This window comes from Empidonax traillii, unplaced genomic scaffold, assembly GCF_003031625.1.
Source record: "Empidonax traillii isolate 1590-97213 ecotype Southwest subspecies unplaced genomic scaffold, ASM303162v1 scaffold166:size2381449, whole genome shotgun sequence".
NCBI classification, from domain to species: Eukaryota; Metazoa; Chordata; class Aves; order Passeriformes; family Tyrannidae; genus Empidonax; species Empidonax traillii.
This window is the reverse complement of record NW_020955359.1, coordinates 1,285,029-1,304,854: the sequence shown is the minus strand read 5'-3', so window position 1 is coordinate 1,304,854 and position 19,826 is coordinate 1,285,029. Positions and strand designations below refer to the sequence as shown.

Below are 19,826 nucleotides of genomic sequence, written 5' to 3'. Positions count from 1 at the left end.
AATCTTATCCCAAGCTCCTAACCCCCCTCTGCTGCAGCTTGTCATCTTAGTTGCTCTAAATGGGTTCCTCGTTACTCTTTCATGAGCAGAGAGAATTCTCTGGGCTCTGAACTCTGCTGGCTAAACAGTGCCTAGTCTGAATCTCCAGTTTGTGATCTCTGTACCTTCTGGAACAGATTTAGAAGATGATTGCTTTAGCTGTCAAGGTGGATGTTCTTGCATGATTTGCTCTCCCTGTAGTCACACTGTTTAAGGTTCACTTGCTGTTCAGTCGAAGGCATCAGGTAAGCTCTGCACTCTATTTACAGTCATTTTCCGTCCTGCTTTGCTGTGTGTGGCTCCCTGCTGCCCCGCTGTGACCACAGAGCTGCTGCTGTCTGAAAGTGCTTGAGCTGCCTGGCTTTGTGGTAGGTCCTGGCAATTCCCAGGAGTAGGTTGTGGTCTTGTTGAAGTGCTCCAAAAATAAAAAGTAACTGCATGCTGATGCCTTAATGCGGAATAGCTTGGTGTGGGTCCCTGCATTCAGGGTGAGCTGCTGTTTCTGTTTTCAGCCTGCATTAGAGGCTTTAGCTGGAACTATTTCTACAGACTTCAAGGGTGGGTTCAGTTGCCTGCAGACAGACACTTAAGGCCTGGTCTGCTTTCCAGCTCCTGCAGGTCCTGTGCCATGTCTGTCAGTACATCCAGGGGTACCACCACGTGCCCCTCAGGTAATCAAACCTCTCCCAAACATGTCATCTTACTTTCAGCTCAGTGTACAAACTGTTTTCTTCAAAAGCAGCTGCTTAGGAGAAAATCAAGGTTTTGTTCTGATGATTACAGTTGACCTTTTCTTAGAAGTTATTTAGGTTTTAGAGAAGCTCTCCTGCATCCCCCGTTGTGCTCAAGCTGCATTGCACCCGAGTGACATGTGTACACAAGAACAGTGGAGTCGTTTTTATAGCCTTTTATTAGTGTGTAAGCACATCCATGGTGCATATAAAACTGTAACAGTTGGCTTAATTTGAACAAATGATATTTTTCAGTAAAGTGATTAAAAAGGCACTTCCACCTTGTGAATTGTGCATCAGGGGTGTAGTAACCAGGAGAAAACCCTATATTAATTGAGTACTCAAAAATGAAAGTTTAGGAAAAGATTAACTGACCAATGCCTTTTTTTTTTTTTTTTTCCTGCAACAGTCTTAACAAATCCTGTGTAGACTATAGTTCACTGGAATTTAAGTCATTTGAGCTATTAGTACTCACTTTGTGGAAGATTCTCAAAGTGAATTACTTTGTTAAAACCCCTCACCTTTTCAAATACACTTCCCAGTAAAATAAGTTTTGGAGTACTTTTAACATCAGTCTATACACTGGAGACAAGGCAGTTGTGCTTGTATCTGTCAGAGGAGTGGGTGTATGTGACCTTGACACTAAGAGTAGACTTATACAGTGCTAAATATCATCCTCCATCCCCCTGCTGCAGTGCAATTTTTAAAGCGTGTTTATTCACTGGCTTTTGTTCCATTGAAATCTCCATCTCTGGCATCCATTTCGTCATCAGCTCCATCTGTTGCATTCTCAATTACTCTTCTGCCTCCGGATCTTCGGGGTGGGGCAAAAGATGTTGGCTCATTTCCCCTCCTGCAGTTAGAGGGGAAAAAAATAAAAAAAAAATCAGGTGTTAGGTCGTTGGGAATCCTTACAAATAAGCACAGCGGGACCTGTGGGGCTGATGGTTCTAAATGCAGAAGAGCCAAGATCTGTGGGTCTCTAATACAAGTTTCTGTTCTGTAGCATGGAAGAGTAATTTGTGAACAGGTTGAGACTCCCAGTTGCTTGGAACTGGGGTGGGATTCCTGTTCTTTTGCTTGTGTTCTTGTTCTCATCTGCGCCAAATCACCCCTACTCTTGCCTTTGTTTCACTGTTTTCCACATTGGGACTGCAGCTGATTGTGCTTGGAAAGAATGGAAAAAGGTGCTGTTTGTACCCACAGCAGCGGGGCAGTGTCCCTCCTGTCCCTCTGGAAGAGAGGGAGAGAGAGCAGACTGGTACTGCATTTCTGCCCTGCAGTCTGGGTAAGCCCCCCAGTTTTTGGGGGGACCCTGGGATTGGAGCAGTGCTGTGGGTGTCCACAGGCATTTTTGAGCCCACAGTTCTTCTCTGCAAAGACTGCACTGGTCAGAACACCACAGGTGCTTTGACAGGTATGGCATCCTAGGTTGTGAGGAACTCCAATGTCTTTCCCAGTGGAGAGAGGAAACCATCACTGCTTTGGAACTGTGTTTGTAACCCAAACAAGGTGCTGGTGCTTAGCAGTGCATGTGTCTCACAGAAAATGCCTTTTCCCACCTTACCCCTTTTCTCCTTTCCCATCTTCCTCCCATCCCCATATATTTCATAGCCACATCCCAAGACAGGGACACTTTGGTCCTCAAGGTTAATCTTTTGGGGAGGTGTGAGCAAGTGAGACAGAGGATGGATTTGCCTCTTCTTGGCCTCCGTTGCTACTGTGCTACAAAGCTTCAGTTTTGTGACATGGCCTCTCACTTGCCCCTCATTAAAGCAAACCTTTGTAAAGGCTTGAGACCACAGACATAAGCAGTAAAATAAATTCATGATCACTGAATGCTGTGCCAAAATTACCAATTTGGTGTTAAATATATCCGAGACTACACTTTTGGGTACAGCAATCATGCATAAATATTTAAAGGCTTGTCTTGTCCTTGCAAAAGACTAAGCCAGTGTCCTTCCTGAAGCAGATATTTAAGTCCAAAGCTCAGTCTTCCATATGAGGGAAGTGGGTGGGATCATTGGCTGGACTAACTCATTTCACAGGCATGAATCTGTGTTTCCCAGGTGGAAGTATGACATGTAGTCTATTTTCCACAATTCTGCCCTTAAACTTCAGTGTGAGCAGCACAATTAGCTGACTAATAAAGCTTCCTTTGAGATCTGCTGTTGGGTAACCGTAGTTGTTCTGGTGCTGATGGCATGTATTGAACACAAGGGTGTGTTACTTCTGCCCTGGTGTGTGCTTGGCAGAGTCTAACGACTGCAGTGCCTGCTATTTTATGGCAGCAAATATTTGTTGTTGTTGTTTAGCAAGAAAGTTCTAATTAGGTCAGTAAATTCATTAATTCTTTTTAATAAAGGAAGAGCTCTTTCCCCCTTGGACTCTTGCTATCTGGACTCAGTTACTCGTGAGTCATTTGTGAGATAACTCTCTGTGCTGCAGTAATTCACTGAAGTGCTATAAGAGAACATGGATCTGGGGAGAACAACAGCAAGAGTCCACCCAAATTGTCACTACAGTTTTGGCTACAAAGTGAACTCCTTATCACACACCAACTACTTATTGACAACTGTTGCAGTCTGCATAAACTTACCAGTTATTTAAACTGGTATTGGCCCTCTGCATAAACACTTCTTGTTTATATCTGTTCCTCTTACACGGGTTTACGTGTTTGATAATATTCATGTGGTCACTTGCATTAGTACCTTTAGAATAATGCATAGAGCTGAGACAAGCCTTAAGCATCAGTGTTTGCTTAGCACCTCTGTATTTATTCTGCCTTTGAACAAGTGCTACTGGAATAGTGCTTGAGTAACAGTCTGACTGGAAATACCAGGCTGGCTAAAAGGCACATGCAAGGACAAGACATCATCTTTAAATATTTGTGTATTCACAGCAAATGTCATATAGAAAATATACAAATATTACAAGGCAATAGCTCTTTAGTTTTTGCAGCAGCAGGTATTCCTATCTCCAGAGAGTGTGATAAAGTATAATCTAATGCTGTGCTAGGTTACAGTGTCAGCTTTAATTTCTGTGTCAGTGCTCTATGTTTTAATAACAGTAGACAAGCAATGTAATGTCTGCAAAATAGCTCCAAAAGCCTGAGTAACAGCTCTTTGTAAGCAATACAGGCACAGAGTGCTATGTAATGAAAGGCAAGACTTTCTCTTTTGTCTGTGATTGTGTGGTGTGTGACAAACCACATGCAAGTAAGGTCTTCCCAAAGCTCAGGTGAATTAGATGGACTCTTACCTTACAGTCAGCATTAGAGTAGGCATAAAAAATACTGTGAAATTCTAATGACGTGCTGTGACACTTCATATTCATTAGTCCTTTTAATCAGTTTTACTGATCAATGGTGGATTTTATTTGAAAAAATTTAATCTTCGTGGCAGCACACAAAGATGATGTGCAAAAAAAAAAATTCATGCAGAAAAAGTTAGAGTACTTAATTAGGTACTCTGGTAGAGCTCGTGAGAATGCAACATTGGTAAGTCTACGTCAGTACATAACCTACTTGTAAGAAAGATGTATTGCTGATGAACAGCTGATGGCAGCTAGATTATTGTAATATTTGTCTCTTTTTGATAAAACAGATTAATGCCAAGATATCCAAGCCTTCACAGTTTGCAGAAACCTCACATAATTTTAACCAGGGCCAAAGAAAATGGGAATTTGTGCAACACAAGCTAGCTGCAAAGTTGAAGGCATGGTACCTGCTTAGTCATGCGAAGGTTCCTGTGTCCCTCTGAAACAGAGATAGAGAGTCCGGGGCAGTTATACTAAGCACATGGTCATGATCAGAGGTAGGTAATTACTTTTAAATAATTAAACAAAGTACATTACAGCCAATTACATTACATTTAGATAAAACAAAAATAAGCCTTATGGTGTTCTATGTAAAAAGGGCTGGACGCAGCCCCTGCTTTGTAAGGCAGCCAGGAGCATGAACTATCCAAGGTGGTGCTAATGGAACCATATCCATAACTTCACTTTGAAGGGAATCCCCCTGAAGCGTGTTACTGGTAAACATAGTGTCAAATTACTTCAAGAACACAATTAGACAGGTGGGGTTTTTTTATCTGACATTGTTAGGCTAAGGTAGAAGGCAAAATTTTATGGTAAAATGATGCAGATAGATTAATTTCTTTATAACTCAGGTCAGCTTCTTTATTTTGGTGAGCTGGTGTTTTCAAACTCAGTGAGTGCAGGAGAGCTTGGGTTTGTAGCTGACTGACCACAACTTTTGTCTGTTTCCCAGTCAGTTTTAATAAGAAAATGCAAAGGGACATTTTGATCTTTTCCTTCGTGTGATGACACTGAATCTCTTTTTTGGGCAAGTCCAAAGAGACTCTGGAATAAGAATCATTTAATATGTTTTGTCTTTTGACAGCTGTGATGTTGTCTAACACTGTTCATGGGTGTTGTGTGTGAGTTGTGCATGTGTGAAAGTGTGAAAAGCACAAGCATTTCTACCTTTCTGTGACTGCTTCTGTACAAATAGATACAGCCATTATAGAAAGAGTGTTTTCAAAAAGCAATCAAGCCTAATTCTGTTCTGATTTAAGCCAGCAGGAGTTTTGATTAGAAAAGAGTAAGGCCTGTGCCATGTTGTCACAGTTGTTCATCTCACAGCTGAAATCTGCTGCAGTGTAAGAAACGCACTTCACTTCTGACTTTGGCCTTTGGTTCTGTCTGCCAAGCTAATACAAGGAGTGAGTAACTGTGCAGCATCATCAGTGCCTGTTCTTTACCTGACAGGGATTTTTTTCACTTCTGTAGTTTAGTTCTAAAATTCAAGGCTGTCAGTGAGTGGGAAGGGCTACCCCAAACGAGGGCACTCTACCTGAGCTTGCTCTTCAGCGCTGCCACCTCACGGCCCAGGGCTTCGTTACTCTCCGTGGCTTCATCCAGCTCCCTCTGCAGTTTCCTGCGGTTTGCGTTGATCCGCTGAGACTCCTCCTCAGCCTCCTCCAGCTGCCTTTTCAGCTGCTTGAGCCTCGTGTTGCCCTTCTCGGCCTAAAGGGAAGTTTCAGAGTAATGCTTTAGTTTAAAACAGATCCATGAGCTTTACATGCCTCATAGTAATTTCATGCTTCTGCTGAGAGTTTTACTGAAACATGATCCGAATCAAAGATGGAGGCTTAAAATCTTTGAATAACTTTTGCTTTGTGGGAGTTGGTTTTGCTGGTAGACGTTGTATTCAGACACTACTTGTTGCTTTTTTTTGCTGCAGGTCTGCCAGTGCTTTTCTGGTTTGCAGGTTGATGTGCATTAGGTAAAGCTAAAATTTTAAAATAAAATGTGTAGAGCATCTCCATTCATACACTGATAAGGGTGCTGTGCACAGCCCTGTGGATCACTGTGCAGTCAGACTGTTGCAGCTGACTGATAGACAAGTGCTTTGGCACTGGATGTAGCATGGAGGAAGAATGATATTGCCCCATCTTTTAGCAAAGGGCTGTACAGCTCTCCCAGCATAGAATCCAAACATACAGCCTGCTTTCTGGAAGGGCATTTGTTTGAGGCAGAATGTGGGATCTTCCTTTCTTAGGGTAAAACCTGAAAAAACTTCTTCACTGGAAGAGTTGGAATCTTTCTGTCTTAGAGTAAAACCTGAAAATTCTTGTTCCCAAAACTAAGGCGCAGTCTCCTACCTGGTCTTTGTACTGCTCTGCCTGCTTTCTCTCGTCCTCCACCTGCAGCAGCGCGTCCTTCAGCTTCTTGTCCTTCTGGCGCAACGTCTTGGCCGCAGCCTGCTTCTCTCTGCAAGGGACAGGGCAACGTGGTCATGTGCAAGGTCTGTAGAGTCTTCACCTGCCTCACACTTGTTGCTCATGAAACTGGCACCATGGACCCGTAAGTTAAAGGTCTTGCCTAATTTAACAGGTGAAAAGGAAAAATTGAAGGCTGTGTTCTTCTGATCCAAACAAATATCCATCTTTGCTGTGTGCTAGAGGTGCTCCAGGAGATCTGTTCTGAAACACAGGGTGGTTTCCTTGAGGAATAATGCTACAAGTGGCACAGTGTGTTATGGTAATTAACCTGGCAGGGTCACGGGGCAAATACTCTAAAATGCAGGGGGGCAGATCCTTGCCGTTGACACCAGTAGAACTTTCCAGCAATAAAATGATTCTTAATCAGAAACTGTAACAACTCATTACTCTCCATATGTCTCAGAAATGTTAAGTGAGGAAGAGACTTTAGCAAGCCTTAATGGCACTGAGAGCCTGATGACACAAATCCTGTTCACCTTTGTTTACTTTCTGTGTCATTAACTGGAACAATAAATGGACAGCTGTGTCCTCAGGGAGACCGGTACCTGGCTTCCTGTTCCAATTGCTCTTCGAGAGAAGCAATTTTGGCCTCCAGAGCAGCAATTGTAGCTTTGAATTTGTTCTTCACAGCTCCCTCCATCTCCTGCAGCTTACTCTTTAGCTCTTTGTTCTGCCTCTCCAGTTGCTGCCGAGCATTTTCATTCTTCTGTGCAGTCTGGCGCTCTGTTGCCAGCTCGTTGTTCAGCTGTTCTGCCTGCAAGGGGAGAAGGGGTGCTGTCAGAAGTGGTGCATGCTTCCAGACAAATGACAGGTGGCAATTTGGGGTGGCAGTTCTCCAGATATTCAGAAACACAAATAGCTTTTGCTGGAATACGGACAGCAAGTGCCACGTGCTGAAACAAGCCCTACCTGCTGCACTGCTTTCCTCATGCGATCACCCATTGCCTCTATGTTGCTCTGCTCCTCTTCCAGCTCCTCCTCCAGTTGGGCAATTCTTGCCTCCAGGCGCCGTTTCTCATCCTGAAGGCTTGTCCTGTAAGTTTGAATTTATAAAGAGTGTGTGGTTATGGCTCTGTTCTTTTATGAATTACCAATAATTCATAAGGAAAACTAAGTATTTCAGTGAAACCAGTCAAGGGATGTGTGCCTGTTGTGTTGTCAAGACAACATGTCTGCTGGAAAATTAACATAACTTCTCTTGGCAGCCACATGACATTCAGTAGCATGTTTAGAGCCTTGTGCCCAATTCAGTGTATATCCCTACCTTCCAGAGGAGGCACTTCGAAGTTCCTCTGCCATCTCTTCTTTCTCCAGATCTGCTTGTTTGCGAGCTCTCTCTGCAGCAGCCAGGTCCTGGGAGAAAAGGAAAAGGCAGCACAGTAAAGAAATCAGCAAGTAAATGTTCAGTTCCAGCATGACACAAAGCACTGTAAACTTTCTAAAACTGGTATAAGATGGGTTGTCTTGTTAACAGAATAAATTCTTGTCATATTATAAATCCTAGGGAACTGCAATGCAATATACTTTATCCAGCCTGTCAGCTGGTTTCTATTTTATTGGTTTTAGTCACAAGACTGGCATCTAATACATGTAGGAATAATAACACTAACAAGACTTCAGGAATTTATAGCTATTGAAAACAATTTGTGTTGGATCCGTGCCTTTCTCCAAGGTGATTTTTTTTTTTTCAGCCTAATCTGGCTGTGCTCAGATGTAGATCCAACAGCTTTAATGGAGTGCATGGAGCACATGGAACTTGTTACAAGTGCTGCTTACAGCTTTCAGTCCCTGATAGCTGTTAGATTATTTCACTGCAGTTCTGTTTTGCTGCTGGGGGTCATGTGTAGCCTCCTTCATCCTGCTTTAACTTTCCCACTTTACCTCCTGAAGCTGCATGAGTTCTGCTTCCAGGCTCTTTGCTTTCTTCTCATTTTCTCTGGCTGTAGCAAATATTTCTTCTCTGGCAGCCCGTGCATCGTCCAGCTCTCTTTGGTAGTCCTTCATCTGAGCCTTGTTGAAAGGAATAACAGATTTATTACTATTTCAGTTGGCAGAAATTTGGATGGAACAGAACACATACGTATTTCTACTGTCATAATGCTGCTTAAATGGTATTTTTTTGAGAGATCAACTAGCACATGTTGGAAAGGTCTGAAATGAAATGCCAAGAAGGGCAACACATCCACTTGCACGCTGCACCTTTTATAATGCCTGTTGTCTGTATTTCCTCTGAGTATTTGGGTACTTGTGCAGTCTTCATCTTTCTGATACATCCGTTTCAGTTGTTTAGCTGTCAGTGTATGACAGAACAATTGATATTGAAACTTTTAGTATAAACAGGAACATGCTAATTCAGAGACAGTGTGATTTCTGAACAGTCTTCTATGTTCTTGGATCAAGTGTTAGAACCAGGATTGAAGCTCTCTAATACATTTTATCTTGTAACCCTTTCTCTACATGGGAATTTTTGTTTTCCTTCATGTAGGTAAGTCAGTAGATGAGTGTTGTAAGTCAAGCAGATGAGTTGGATAGCGAATTCTGGAAGCTTTCTGCAATGATGAAATTTAAGATTCTAATCATTTGCCTTGTGAAATTTTCCAGTGTCATTCAAACTGACTGTCAAAACACAGATATTTGAATGTGGGAGTCTAGTTAAAATTCCCCCTCTAACCAACCATCTGCAATAGGCATCAAGTTCACAGATGTCACCCAACTTTTATATTGCGGCTGTACAAAACACAGCAGTGGGAAAAGCTCTATTTGTGTGCTTGGATACCTGGAGTTTGCGAAGTTGTTTGATGGCTTCTTCCCGACCTTTGTTAGCAGAGTCAGCTTGGCTTTCCAGGTCTTTAACGTCCATCTCCAGCTTCTTTTTGGCGGCAGCTGCCAGGGCACGTTGCTTCCGCTCATCTTCCAGTTCGGTTTCGTATTCATGGAGCTGATCATTAAAGAAAACCAGGTCAGGCCTTTTACAAACCCTGTGTGTGTCTGAACTGTGTGTACAGACCCCATGTCTCTGTTAACTGATTGCCCTGGCAGCTAAGATAGATTTCCATTTTGTCCCCAAATTGAAGATTTTTGAAAGAAGCCAGCAATTTGGGTTGTGTATTCATGGAATTGTGGATATTACAAGATGGTGACTACAGCAGTTGTCCTTGCTGTCACAACACATCTGTACAAGTTCTATCCTGTCTGTTTTCATCTCCAATGCTTTTGTACCAGTCAGTGTACCTTGGGAAGGCAGATATATTAGAAGCTGTCTTTTTTTACTTGCACTGAGAACATAGGGAAGGTGGTTCTGACTGTGTCAGAAAAAACAATTCATATGATTTATACTATATTAGTTGTAGTTAAATTGCTACATCTGTTGGCAATTGTGCACCTGCTACAGAAACAGAAAAAAAACGTCCTTCCTTTTTCAGGATAGGAACTGGTGTTTCTTTTTAATTACCAAGCACAGGGCAATATGTTTTCTTCTCATTATAATAAGGGTTTAATAATGGCATGAGGCTGGGGACTTTCAACGTGCCTAATTAGATGTTTGCAACAGCAAGAATAGGGAATGGTACCTGTTTAAGGAGTTGTCTTTTCTTCTCCTCATTCTGTTCATCTCTGGCTTGTAAATCTCTTTCAAACTGGCCTTTCAGGGCCTGCATGTTAACCTCCAGCCTGAGTTTGGCATCTTCAGCAGCCTGTAACTCATCCTCCAGCTCTTCTAATTGTGTCTTCATCTCTTCTACTTGCTGTTCCAGGGTCCGTTTAGATTTCTCCAATTCATGCACCTTTCAAGCAATGAGAATTTAATAGACATGTTATAAGAAATAAAAATTAATTCTAGTTAAACACAGTCTACCTGTAGTATAGGTCACATTTGGACTTATCAGCTGTGGACAATGAACTAATTTGCACTGAAAATGGTAAATTAACCTTTTTTGCTACTATTGCAAATCTGTCTTAACCTGCGATTCACTTTATTCCATTTTTAATCTAGTCAAATATAATAATTAAATTTATTTAGTATTGCAAGTAATATAATCATATCCCTGTAACAAAAGAAGTGATTGGCAATGCATCAGTGGAAAGTTGCTGGAGTTGTATGAGCAAATGTTAGGCAGGTGGCAAATATAACTAGTAAAATCAGATTTGCAGAGTTTACAATTTCAAAGCTGTGTAATAAACTAATAAATTACTTAGAATCTCTTTATTTTGTTTCAGTCTTAGAAATCAATAAGAATCTTCTTCATGCTTGAAATTATGTTAAAAAGAATGGTTACTTTGCTAAGTCCCTTGAAAACCTGAACACAAAAGGAATAATCCTTGAGTTCTGTATGAAATATCTGATCCTGCTGAATGGATTTGAGTGCTACAGAGAATTTCCCACACTGAAAACAATGATCTCTTTTTTAGCTGCTTTTTTAAGTTATTGTTGTGGATATTGTTCTAAGCCCAAAACTTACATTCTTGCCAACGTCATCTTTGGAGCTGACAAGATCTTCCATTTCAGCTTTCAACATTTTGTTCGTTCTCTCCAGTTCTTCTTTGGCTTCCAAAGCCTCTTCAAGTGCTCTGGCCAGTGACAAAGCCTTTGTTTCCTTTTCTCTTGCTTCAGCTTCTGCTCTGTCCCTTTCATCTGCATATTTTGAAGAGATATTTTTCTCTTCAGCCAGCATCTGTGAAAAGGTAGTGCCAACACAGGAAGGCATTAGTAAATGGGTTTTTCTATTGCAGGTGGCTTGTCAGTTGTTAATGACAGAGAAGAATCTTTGCTTTTGATAAAGGTATATAAATACAAAATTAACTAGTGTGTGTGTCATTAAAATGTAGTTTATTTTTTGTCCCCTTTCACTAAACCAGTGGACACTGTGAGTTCCAGAGAATTTAGGTGAAGATTCACAGCAAGGTAGAATCTTAAATCCATACCTGATCAAACTTCTTCTGTTTCTTCTCCAGGTTGGAGACCAGCTGACGCTGGTTGTCCAAGTCCACCACCAGGTCATCCAGCTCCTGCTGTAGTCTGTTCTTGGTTTTTTCCAGTTTGTCATAAGAAGCAGCCTTTTCCTCATACTGTTGTGTGAGGCTTTCAATTTCCTTCTGAAGTTTCTTTTTGCCTTCTTCCATGAATTCTACTGTGCTGGTAAATTCCTGTATCTTCTTCTTGGAGTCAGAGAGCTGAAATTTGAATTCAGAGGACACATCTTTGTAACAGTGACAAAACTTGACCAGGAGACAACTAAGACCTGGAGAGCTTATCAATTTTGACCCTTGTTGAAGCCAATGACCCTTCATAAAATAATCTTCATAAAATGAGGCAGAGCACAGACCTCCTGTGCACATACAGCCTTGTATGCAAGATAATCTTTGGAGCTACCTTGCAGTTGTACCTGTCCTAGAGATCCCACTTTAAAGGAGGAGGAGGAGGAGGAGGAGGAGGCTGCTGCCTCCACTGGGGAGCTTCACTGATGCCATCTGAGCTAACAGCACTAGTTCCCTGAAGGTCCACGTGCTGTGCCAGGATAATTCTACAGATCCTCTGGAATTACTGACAAAACTCAGTGATGGAGCTGTGGCACCGATACCTGTATTGTCAGTGTTGAAATATGTCTCTCCAGATTTTGTTTTGCTTCTACTTCTTCATCCAACTGCTCTTGCAAGCTGTTCTTGTCATCCTCCAGCTGACGGAGCTTGGTAGACACGTTCAGCTTCTGCCGCGTTTCTTCCTGAAGCAGCTCCTGCAATCACCACACCCAGGGACAGCACAGTCATTAGTTTAGGTCTTTTTATAGAGAATTTTATCAGCATTGCAGGTGAGCTGTTCTTGGGTGCCAGTTTACCTGTGTATCTTGTAGCTGAGATCCCAAGGCTGCAACGTCTTTGGTCAGTTTGATATTCTTGCTTTCTGCTTCATTGAGCAAACTGGTAACATTTTCAACCTCCACCTGTGAGACAACACAGAGAATAAACTCTGTTATTTTGCACAACTTCAAAATCTTCCTCCAAACTTCAGTTTGCTTGCTTTTGTTTGAAATCTGAACTTTGACCATCATCTCAATCTGCTCCTATGCCTCTGGGTTGCCTCAAGCATTGACAGTGTTTCTAGCTTAACAGCAATTCGCCGTTTTACCACAATGTTTCTGGACAATATGTGGGATTTAATTCCTCTGGAACTGAATTCTACACACAGACTCTGCAGTGGTTATCTGTATGTGTTATCTTTGTGGCCTGTGTATTAGGGTCTAATGCCATTTTTGTCTAGTTTACCTTACTATTTTATTACTACATATCAAACCTAGTCACATTCGTAAAGCAATAATGGTATGTTCCTTGCAATGAATTGCAAAGGAGAATGGGGATTTTTGATTCTTTCCTTCCCCTTCACAAGTTTGACAGAAGGCAATGCATTTTGATTGTATTTTCTTATTTATTCCCCAGCTTAAAATAATAAAGGAAAGCTTACTGCAGCTCTGAACAAGATGTAACAATAAGCTTGATTAGTGTAGCTGGAATGGAACATCTACCAAAGAACCATTTTAAATAATCTTTAGGTATTTCTAATATTGTAGATAAGTAAGCATTCTCCTTTCATTGTCAAAGTTCTGAGCACATCTTATGTGTTTTCTGTCTGTCTAATCCATTTCCAGAAGCCACATGCCTGTCAATTTTCCCTACCACCCAAAAATGGATGAACAGAAAAAACTGTAAGATACGCATCACGAACACTGAATCAGTGATGACAGACTGCAGTGTGTGCAGAGGGATGATGAGACTGAAAGCTCTCAGTTCCACGGGGTGGAATGGTTCTAGTTGATTAATGGTGTGATAATTGAGGTAGGAGTTTAAGGTAGGAACCTTACTGGTGACAAAAAATGAGCATTTTGGCTGCAGGGCCAGGTTTTCTCCAGATTCACCCTCACAAACAGTATAAACTGGTCTTTTCAGCCCCAGGGTGCCACAGAAAATGTCAGGGTTCTTCCTACCTGTAATTTATGAACTTTCTCATTGAGTTCTGTCCGCACACGCTCTCCCTCGGTGTATTTGGACTGGAGCTCTTGCAGCTGTACTTCCAGCTTCTTCTTCTTGTGCTCCACATCTTGCTTGGCCTGATTCAGGCTCCTGACTTCATTAGCCAGATCAGCGTTGTCTTTCTCCAGTGACTGCTTGGTCTTATCCAAGTTTGCTTTAGCCTGCAAGCATGAAGTGAAGGAAGATGATTTATAAAAAGAAACCGTGTTACCCAGTAGGTAGTTTTCAGCAAGATGGATTTCTGCTTACCCGTTTGAATTGTTCCAGCTGCTCTGTCAGCTCTTCCACAGCTTGAGTGTGCTTTTGCCTCATCTCCTGGACCTGGGCTTCATGAGTTCGAGTCTCCTCCTCCAGAGCCCTCTTCAGCACCGTGACCTCCTGTTCGCGCTTTGCTCTGCAAGGTGACACACGTGAATGGAGCAGCAGCAAAGAGCACTGCAGTCACTGGGAAAACAGCACAGCCACTGGTATCTCCATACCTGAGCTCTTGCTGGGTGGCTGTGGTATCCAAAGTATCCTCAAGCTCTGTCTTAAGAGCCTCCAGCTCTTCGCCTAGGTCTCTCTTCTGTTTTTCTGCTTTGTTTCTTGCATTTCTTTCAGACTCCAAGTCTTCCTGGAGATCAGAGATGATAGATTCCAATTCACGGATCTTCTTGAGGGCGTTGTTCTTCTGACTAGTTTCATCTTCCAGCCTTTTTGAAAAGAGAGTATTTAATTTTATAAATTAAAAAAAAAAATCACTTTGAGGGAGTCTGTATACAGAGATTAAAGGTTTGTAGCTTCTGTGAAGAAGGTACCAAAGCCAAAGGGCGGGAGGGACTGACACAAGAAGGATCTGACATCTGTACTTTATCAGGACACAATGCCCAGAGATGCTGATCAGCTGATTCAGCAAATGTTTTGGTTGAGTGTTCTTACTCTTATGTTTATACAGAAAATCCACTGAGATTCTGGAGTGGATCAGGGTCAGACTCTTCATTAATTTCTGCCTTTTGCCAATGAAGTATTTTGTTACATTTCATTGTTTACTTGACAGCACTGCCACTGCCTGTGTGAAGAGGAGTTTTCATTGATACCAGGAGGTAAGATTATAATAATTAGACTGTAATTATGTTTTGCAAAAGGAAATTTGAATAATGGGGAAGCACACAGGAAGGATGAACTGAGAAATGAGATTCATGGCTGCAGCTTCTCAGTGTCCAGAAAGGGACAAGTTCCAGCCTGGGGTTTCACCTGTCTGCGGGCTGAGGAGTGAATACCTGGCTAGAGCAGCCTGCAGCTCTTCCTCCTTCTTGGCTAGTTGTGCCTTCAGATCAGCAATTTGGGCCTGGAGCTCTGCAATCTGCTCATGTAGATCATTTGCCTCCCCTTCCAACTTCCTCTTAACTTTATCCAGTTCTTGTCTGCTCTTCTCTTCTTTCTTCAGCCGCACTGAAAAATGAAGGATTTTGGTCACCAGAGTGTGGTAGTGAAAGGAGTTCATACATTTAACTACCAGTCACTGTGTTTTTCAAGCAACATGCAATACCTTATGTCTAACCATTCTAAAGATTAATTTATTTATCTTTCTCCAAAAGAAGCATTAATTTATTTTCTCAAATTTTCTCTCTACCCCTTTTTACGTAAAAATAAAAGGTGACTGTGGTTTGTGCACCCAGGAGTTTTGGTGATTCTCATGTACGAAGTGGTTTCAGCATAAGAAATCTGGAAAATACCTCACAGATTTTTTGGAAGTTTTCTCCAGAGTCTGGTTGGGTTATTTTGTTCTGTTCCAAGGCAACAACAAAACCAACAACAACAAAATAAGCAAAAAACCCCAAGAAACTATTGGTCATGCTACCTTCAAGTTCTGAAATCATAGATTCATGTTTGTTCTTGAGCTTTGTGAGATTTTTGGCTTTTTCTTCTTCTTCTGCAAGATTTGTTGTTAGATCGCTTATTCTTTCCTCAAGGAGTTTTCTTTCCTTAAGAAAAATAAAATACTTCTGTTAGCAAAAGTGTCTGTCATTGGTGATCATGCATCAACTCTCTGCCAACAAAAAATGCCCAAGAGACTATCTTTTGAGACTACATTGATACATTTCAAATTTTTGATTACAGAGAAAGTGAGGAGTGGTGTCTGTGACTTCCATGTTCTCCAACCTGCTGCTGTTAGAATCCTGTGCTGGTAAGTACAGGGCCAGTTCACAGGAGCATTCCCTGTCAGAAAGTACTGGAATACTTGCATACTTCCAGTTTTAATAATGAAGTTTGGTTGAAATTAGTCAAAAACCAAGAGAAGGTGTTCTCTCAACTTTCATTGTTTGCAGAGGAAGAAAATGGACCCAGCACACTTACTTTGGTTAGCTTGTTATTCTGATCTTCCATTATCAGAATATCATCTTCCATTTTCTTTATCTTGCTATCTGCTGCTACTTTTTCAAGTTGCAGTTTCTGCCTTGCTTCTTCTTCTGCTTCCAGCTGTTCCTCAAGGTCCTTTGAGAAAGAAAAAGAAATAATATTTAGATAAAGAAATACTTCACTTTTGTTGCAGTATGTGGAGTACGTTGTAGACTTTGTTGTTTTTATTAAGAACTAGACAATTGTAATACTTGGTGACACTGAAGGAAAGATGGGTTAAAACGCTTTTTTAGAGAAAAAATTGCCTAAAATTGAGATGGGGAAGAAGGGAAGTCTGGAAGAAAGGGCGTCAGTTGATTGTTCTTACTTCAGTGGCACAGACGTGCACTCTGCAGAGGGCTGTGTAACAAGCGCTGTCATGGGATCTGAGGTTTGCCAGTCTCAGTTTTTCTCAGTGAGACCCAAGTTATTGTCTGTATTTGTCACTTATCCCTCCTTACCAGCATCTGTTGTTGCATCTTTTTCTTCTCTCCTTGCAGCTGCTGGCTGCGCTCCTCCTCTTCCTCGATTCTGGCTTCCATCTCGTGCAGAATCTCTTCCAGCTCTTGTTTCTTAGCAGCTAAACGGACTCTCATCTCTTCAGCCTCGGCGTACAGTTCAGTTTCTGCCTGAAGCTGCTCCTGGAGGAGGTTCTTCTCTTCCACAAGCTGTGCAAAGAAAATAGGAAGTTAAGGCTTGGACTGCAAATTGCCCTACAGTGTTGTTTGATTGAGCAGTCCTGGGGTGCAGGCAGGCAGCTCTACCACATGTTCTTGTGTGGATGTTGGGCCTTTAGGAGGTAACTGGGAGTTTGTCTGTACTGAACTTTTGTTCTGGACCATCACTGTGAATACAATCATGAGTACAAGGGTAACAAACACCTTTATTATAATATGTTACAGCTTCTAGAAATGGTAGAAGAAGGGCTAGTGTTTCCCAGAGGCTCAGAGCTGTAAATCACCTGGCTGTGTTTCTGTTCCAGCTCCTTCAATTCATTCTCTGCTTTTTGTTGTTTTTCCTTAGTTTTCTGTAGTTCTTCATCCTTGGCCTGCATTTCTTCCTCTTGGCGGGTGACTTGCAGCAGTGGTTTCACCTGCAAATAGAGGTTTTTTAAGAATGTTTCCTGTCAGGATTGATGTTGCTGAGCATGGTACTTAAAGGTGCTGGGCTGACTGGCAGTAGTGGTGGTGCTGTCGTGGCTCAAGACTGGACAAATACTGACCAGCCATACTTGTTGGGAATGTCTTTAAAGCTGTGAGCCTTAGCTGCTCTTGGTAGGAAAATGGACTTAATTTGTATGAGTGCCTAGCAGGAATGTGTTTAGTGTCCAGTTAGGGAATTCCTGAGCTACTGTGTTCACCACACCTGTATCACTCTGCGTGGTCAGAAAATTCAGTTTTACTCAGTGTTCTCATTACCCACCCCTGTGAAATTATTTCATTTTTTGGCAATTAAAAAAGTCCCTAAACAGGCAAAATCTTTTATGAATCTCTGCTTAACTAGTTTGTTTTCTCTCAATATAGAACTAACTTTAATGTTAATGGCATTATACAACTATCCAGAGTATCTCTAACCCCAAATTTTGTGAAGCTAATGAGGTTCTTACCATCAGCTGCAATGGACTTTGGAACAAGGACTGTGCCTGACAATAACTACCTCAGTACCACCTGCATTTCATTTCTTAAGGAAAACTGAGGAGAGATTCACTGATAGCAGTCACTCACTTTAGTGAACAGTCTCCACCACTGCCAGTTCCTCAGCTTCAGGTAAGCAGCACAATTTCTTTGGATAACCTTCATTGCAGTCAGCTGTTGCTGTCTCTTGGCAAAGGCCCTGTGATTAAAAACATAAAGCAAATTGGTTCAGTCTGAGAATACAAGGTGTCTGCAAGGTACACACATTAAGCAAATAAACTCTGGCATGAGAGTCTGCTGAGAAGCCACATATTTTGAGAAGTCTGGCACAAATTCTTCTGTTGCTCAGACTGCCTGTACTTTCCTGAGGAAAGTGATAACTCTGGTTAGCTGCCTGGTGTTTTCTTTAGCCTTCTGGTTTGGGCTGTTTGTACTCCCTAGGTAGGCACAGATGACAAAGTGTACATCTAGTTCTGGGTGTGAGTCCTTCACTGGACACAAGTTTTCTAATTCAATACAAATAATAAATCAGGCCTTAATATCTTCAGTTTGTTTTATGGAGAACTAAAGGCCCCTGTAGATATTCTGCTGCACAAGACATTCTTTCTGTTAGTACATATTCTTACTTTCTTGCCAGGTAGCCTCGGGACATGGCTTGGAAGGCAATAATGACATCTGTGATCTTCAGGTCTCTCTCTTCTTCCAGGTGAGCCAGAACACCAGTTCTGAAGAAGATTTTACTCTGTCCAATTCTATACAAGTTGGGATCAAGTTCCAGTGCTTTGATCTGGGGGAAAACAGGGATATTTGTTAACTCCAGTGCTGAGGTTTAGGGTATTAAAAATCACTTCTCATTTCTATTCAGTCTCAACTCTTCTACATAGGAAGTATAGACCTGATTATTGATAGGATCAAAAATGCTCTCCTCACCATGAGTATGCAAGCCTGCTTCCCATCCATGAATCCTTTAGGAATAGCACTTGCAGCGAGGATCTCATATCTGCCAAAGGATGTTTATGTTAGGGAGGTTGGAACACATTAAATGGTTTGCATGCATTAAAGCACTATTAAAGCCAGAGTTAGGGCTGAGGGGTTCCTACCGCTGACGGAACTCCTGGAAGACAATCCTGTTGGGGAATCCCTGCCGGCAGATACGGATGCCTTCCAAGACACCATTGCAGCGCAGCTGCTCCAGCACTAAATGGGCATCGAGTTTGCCAGACTGAAAAGGGAACAGAAGGTACTTTTAGCACAGTAGAGATTTACAGAGATGTTACCATCCACCTATGTTTGAAGACATCATTCAAACATCTGTCAGGTGCAGTGAGAGCTCAGCAGGAATGATGTGCCAGGAGGGTGAAGATTGAGCATTTGGAATTTACCCTTTTTTCATGATTTGGAATGATGCAGCGGACAAAGTTGGGATTGGTATTCCTTAAGGTGGTCATCAGTTTGGTCAGCTGCTCCTTATAGAGTTGTCCAACGGTACGGAACATGCCCTTCTTGGTTTTTGAAGCACTAGGGAGTGAGGAGCTCTCACTCATCTTGGCCATTTGGTCCAGCCCGACTATGCGGTCCACTGAAATGAAAAAGAAGGTGTGAATAGAAGTGCTCATATAAACTGTCCCTGCCTCACGTTACACCTGTCACTGGCATTGGTAAACTGCTACTTGCCAAAGAGGACCAGTATATTTTTGATGCAGTAGAAGCATTCTGACAAAAGTACTAAAAGACCCTCTGGGTAAAAAGTTTACTACAGTCAAACATGAAAATGAGGATCTTTGTTAACTTGTGACACAATGAAGCCATTAAATATCCAGGATATATTTGATTTTCTTTGCTCTAAAACCAACAATCCTCCTACAGAATATCTAGTTGGTAGGTTGGTGTCAGAACTAGGAACATCATCATCTCTTAATTCCCGTCTGTTACTCAATGATTCCTCAAAGTATAGCTAATCATCTCCCTCACTTATTTGATAATTCAGAGCCACCTTGCTGGTGTTTGAATGCATGTTTATGTCCATGAATCAAATATTTATACTGTACTCTATGTGTTACAGATCCATGTAAACTTTTTAAAGACAAAGTATTTTATAAGCATTCAGACTTTCTCAGCTAAACTCAAGCAGATTATACATCCTGGGAGAGAATTGGGCAGGAGTAATATTAAGTAAGGACTTTTTTTTCATAGTGCTTAAAACTATTTGATGAAGTGTTCTATAAATGTCTTTAGAA

At 41.7% G+C, this 19,826-nt stretch overlaps 1 protein-coding gene across 4 annotated transcripts in view; it reads right to left on the bottom strand.

The window, feature by feature from the left end:
- Nucleotides 1-931: 931 nt before the first annotated feature.
- The window catches only part of MYH11 (myosin heavy chain 11), a 51,994-nt gene continuing 33,099 nt past the window's right edge, over nt 932-19,826 (bottom strand). For 2 of the 4 annotated variants that reach the window (XM_027885416.1, XM_027885418.1), the window contains 26 exons: nt 18,972-19,168; nt 18,690-18,811; nt 18,520-18,589; nt 18,216-18,376; nt 17,680-17,788; nt 16,917-17,048; nt 16,417-16,623; nt 15,914-16,051; nt 15,417-15,540; nt 14,836-15,007; nt 14,056-14,268; nt 13,826-13,970; nt 13,531-13,737; nt 12,388-12,492; nt 12,133-12,285; nt 11,477-11,725; nt 11,014-11,226; nt 10,126-10,338; nt 9,333-9,494; nt 8,438-8,566; nt 7,821-7,909; nt 7,466-7,589; nt 7,102-7,310; nt 6,437-6,545; nt 5,626-5,798; nt 932-1,623 (listed from right to left, as the gene is read on the bottom strand). In XM_027885416.1, coding sequence (XP_027741217.1) covers nt 1,485-1,623; nt 5,626-5,798; nt 6,437-6,545; nt 7,102-7,310; nt 7,466-7,589; nt 7,821-7,909; nt 8,438-8,566; nt 9,333-9,494; nt 10,126-10,338; nt 11,014-11,226; nt 11,477-11,725; nt 12,133-12,285; nt 12,388-12,492; nt 13,531-13,737; nt 13,826-13,970; nt 14,056-14,268; nt 14,836-15,007; nt 15,417-15,540; nt 15,914-16,051; nt 16,417-16,623; nt 16,917-17,048; nt 17,680-17,788; nt 18,216-18,376; nt 18,520-18,589; nt 18,690-18,811; nt 18,972-19,168 — 4,064 coding nt within the window. In that variant the 3' untranslated portion in view covers nt 932-1,484. Of the gene's footprint in view, nt 1,624-4,495; nt 4,528-5,625; nt 5,799-6,436; nt 6,546-7,101; nt 7,311-7,465; nt 7,590-7,820; nt 7,910-8,437; nt 8,567-9,332; nt 9,495-10,125; nt 10,339-11,013; nt 11,227-11,476; nt 11,726-12,132; nt 12,286-12,387; nt 12,493-13,530; nt 13,738-13,825; nt 13,971-14,055; nt 14,269-14,835; nt 15,008-15,416; nt 15,541-15,913; nt 16,052-16,416; nt 16,630-16,916; nt 17,049-17,679; nt 17,789-18,215; nt 18,377-18,519; nt 18,590-18,689; nt 18,812-18,971; nt 19,169-19,826 lie in introns of all 4 variants that reach the window. The other 2 variants (XM_027885419.1, XM_027885417.1) reach the window with 2 other exon arrangements.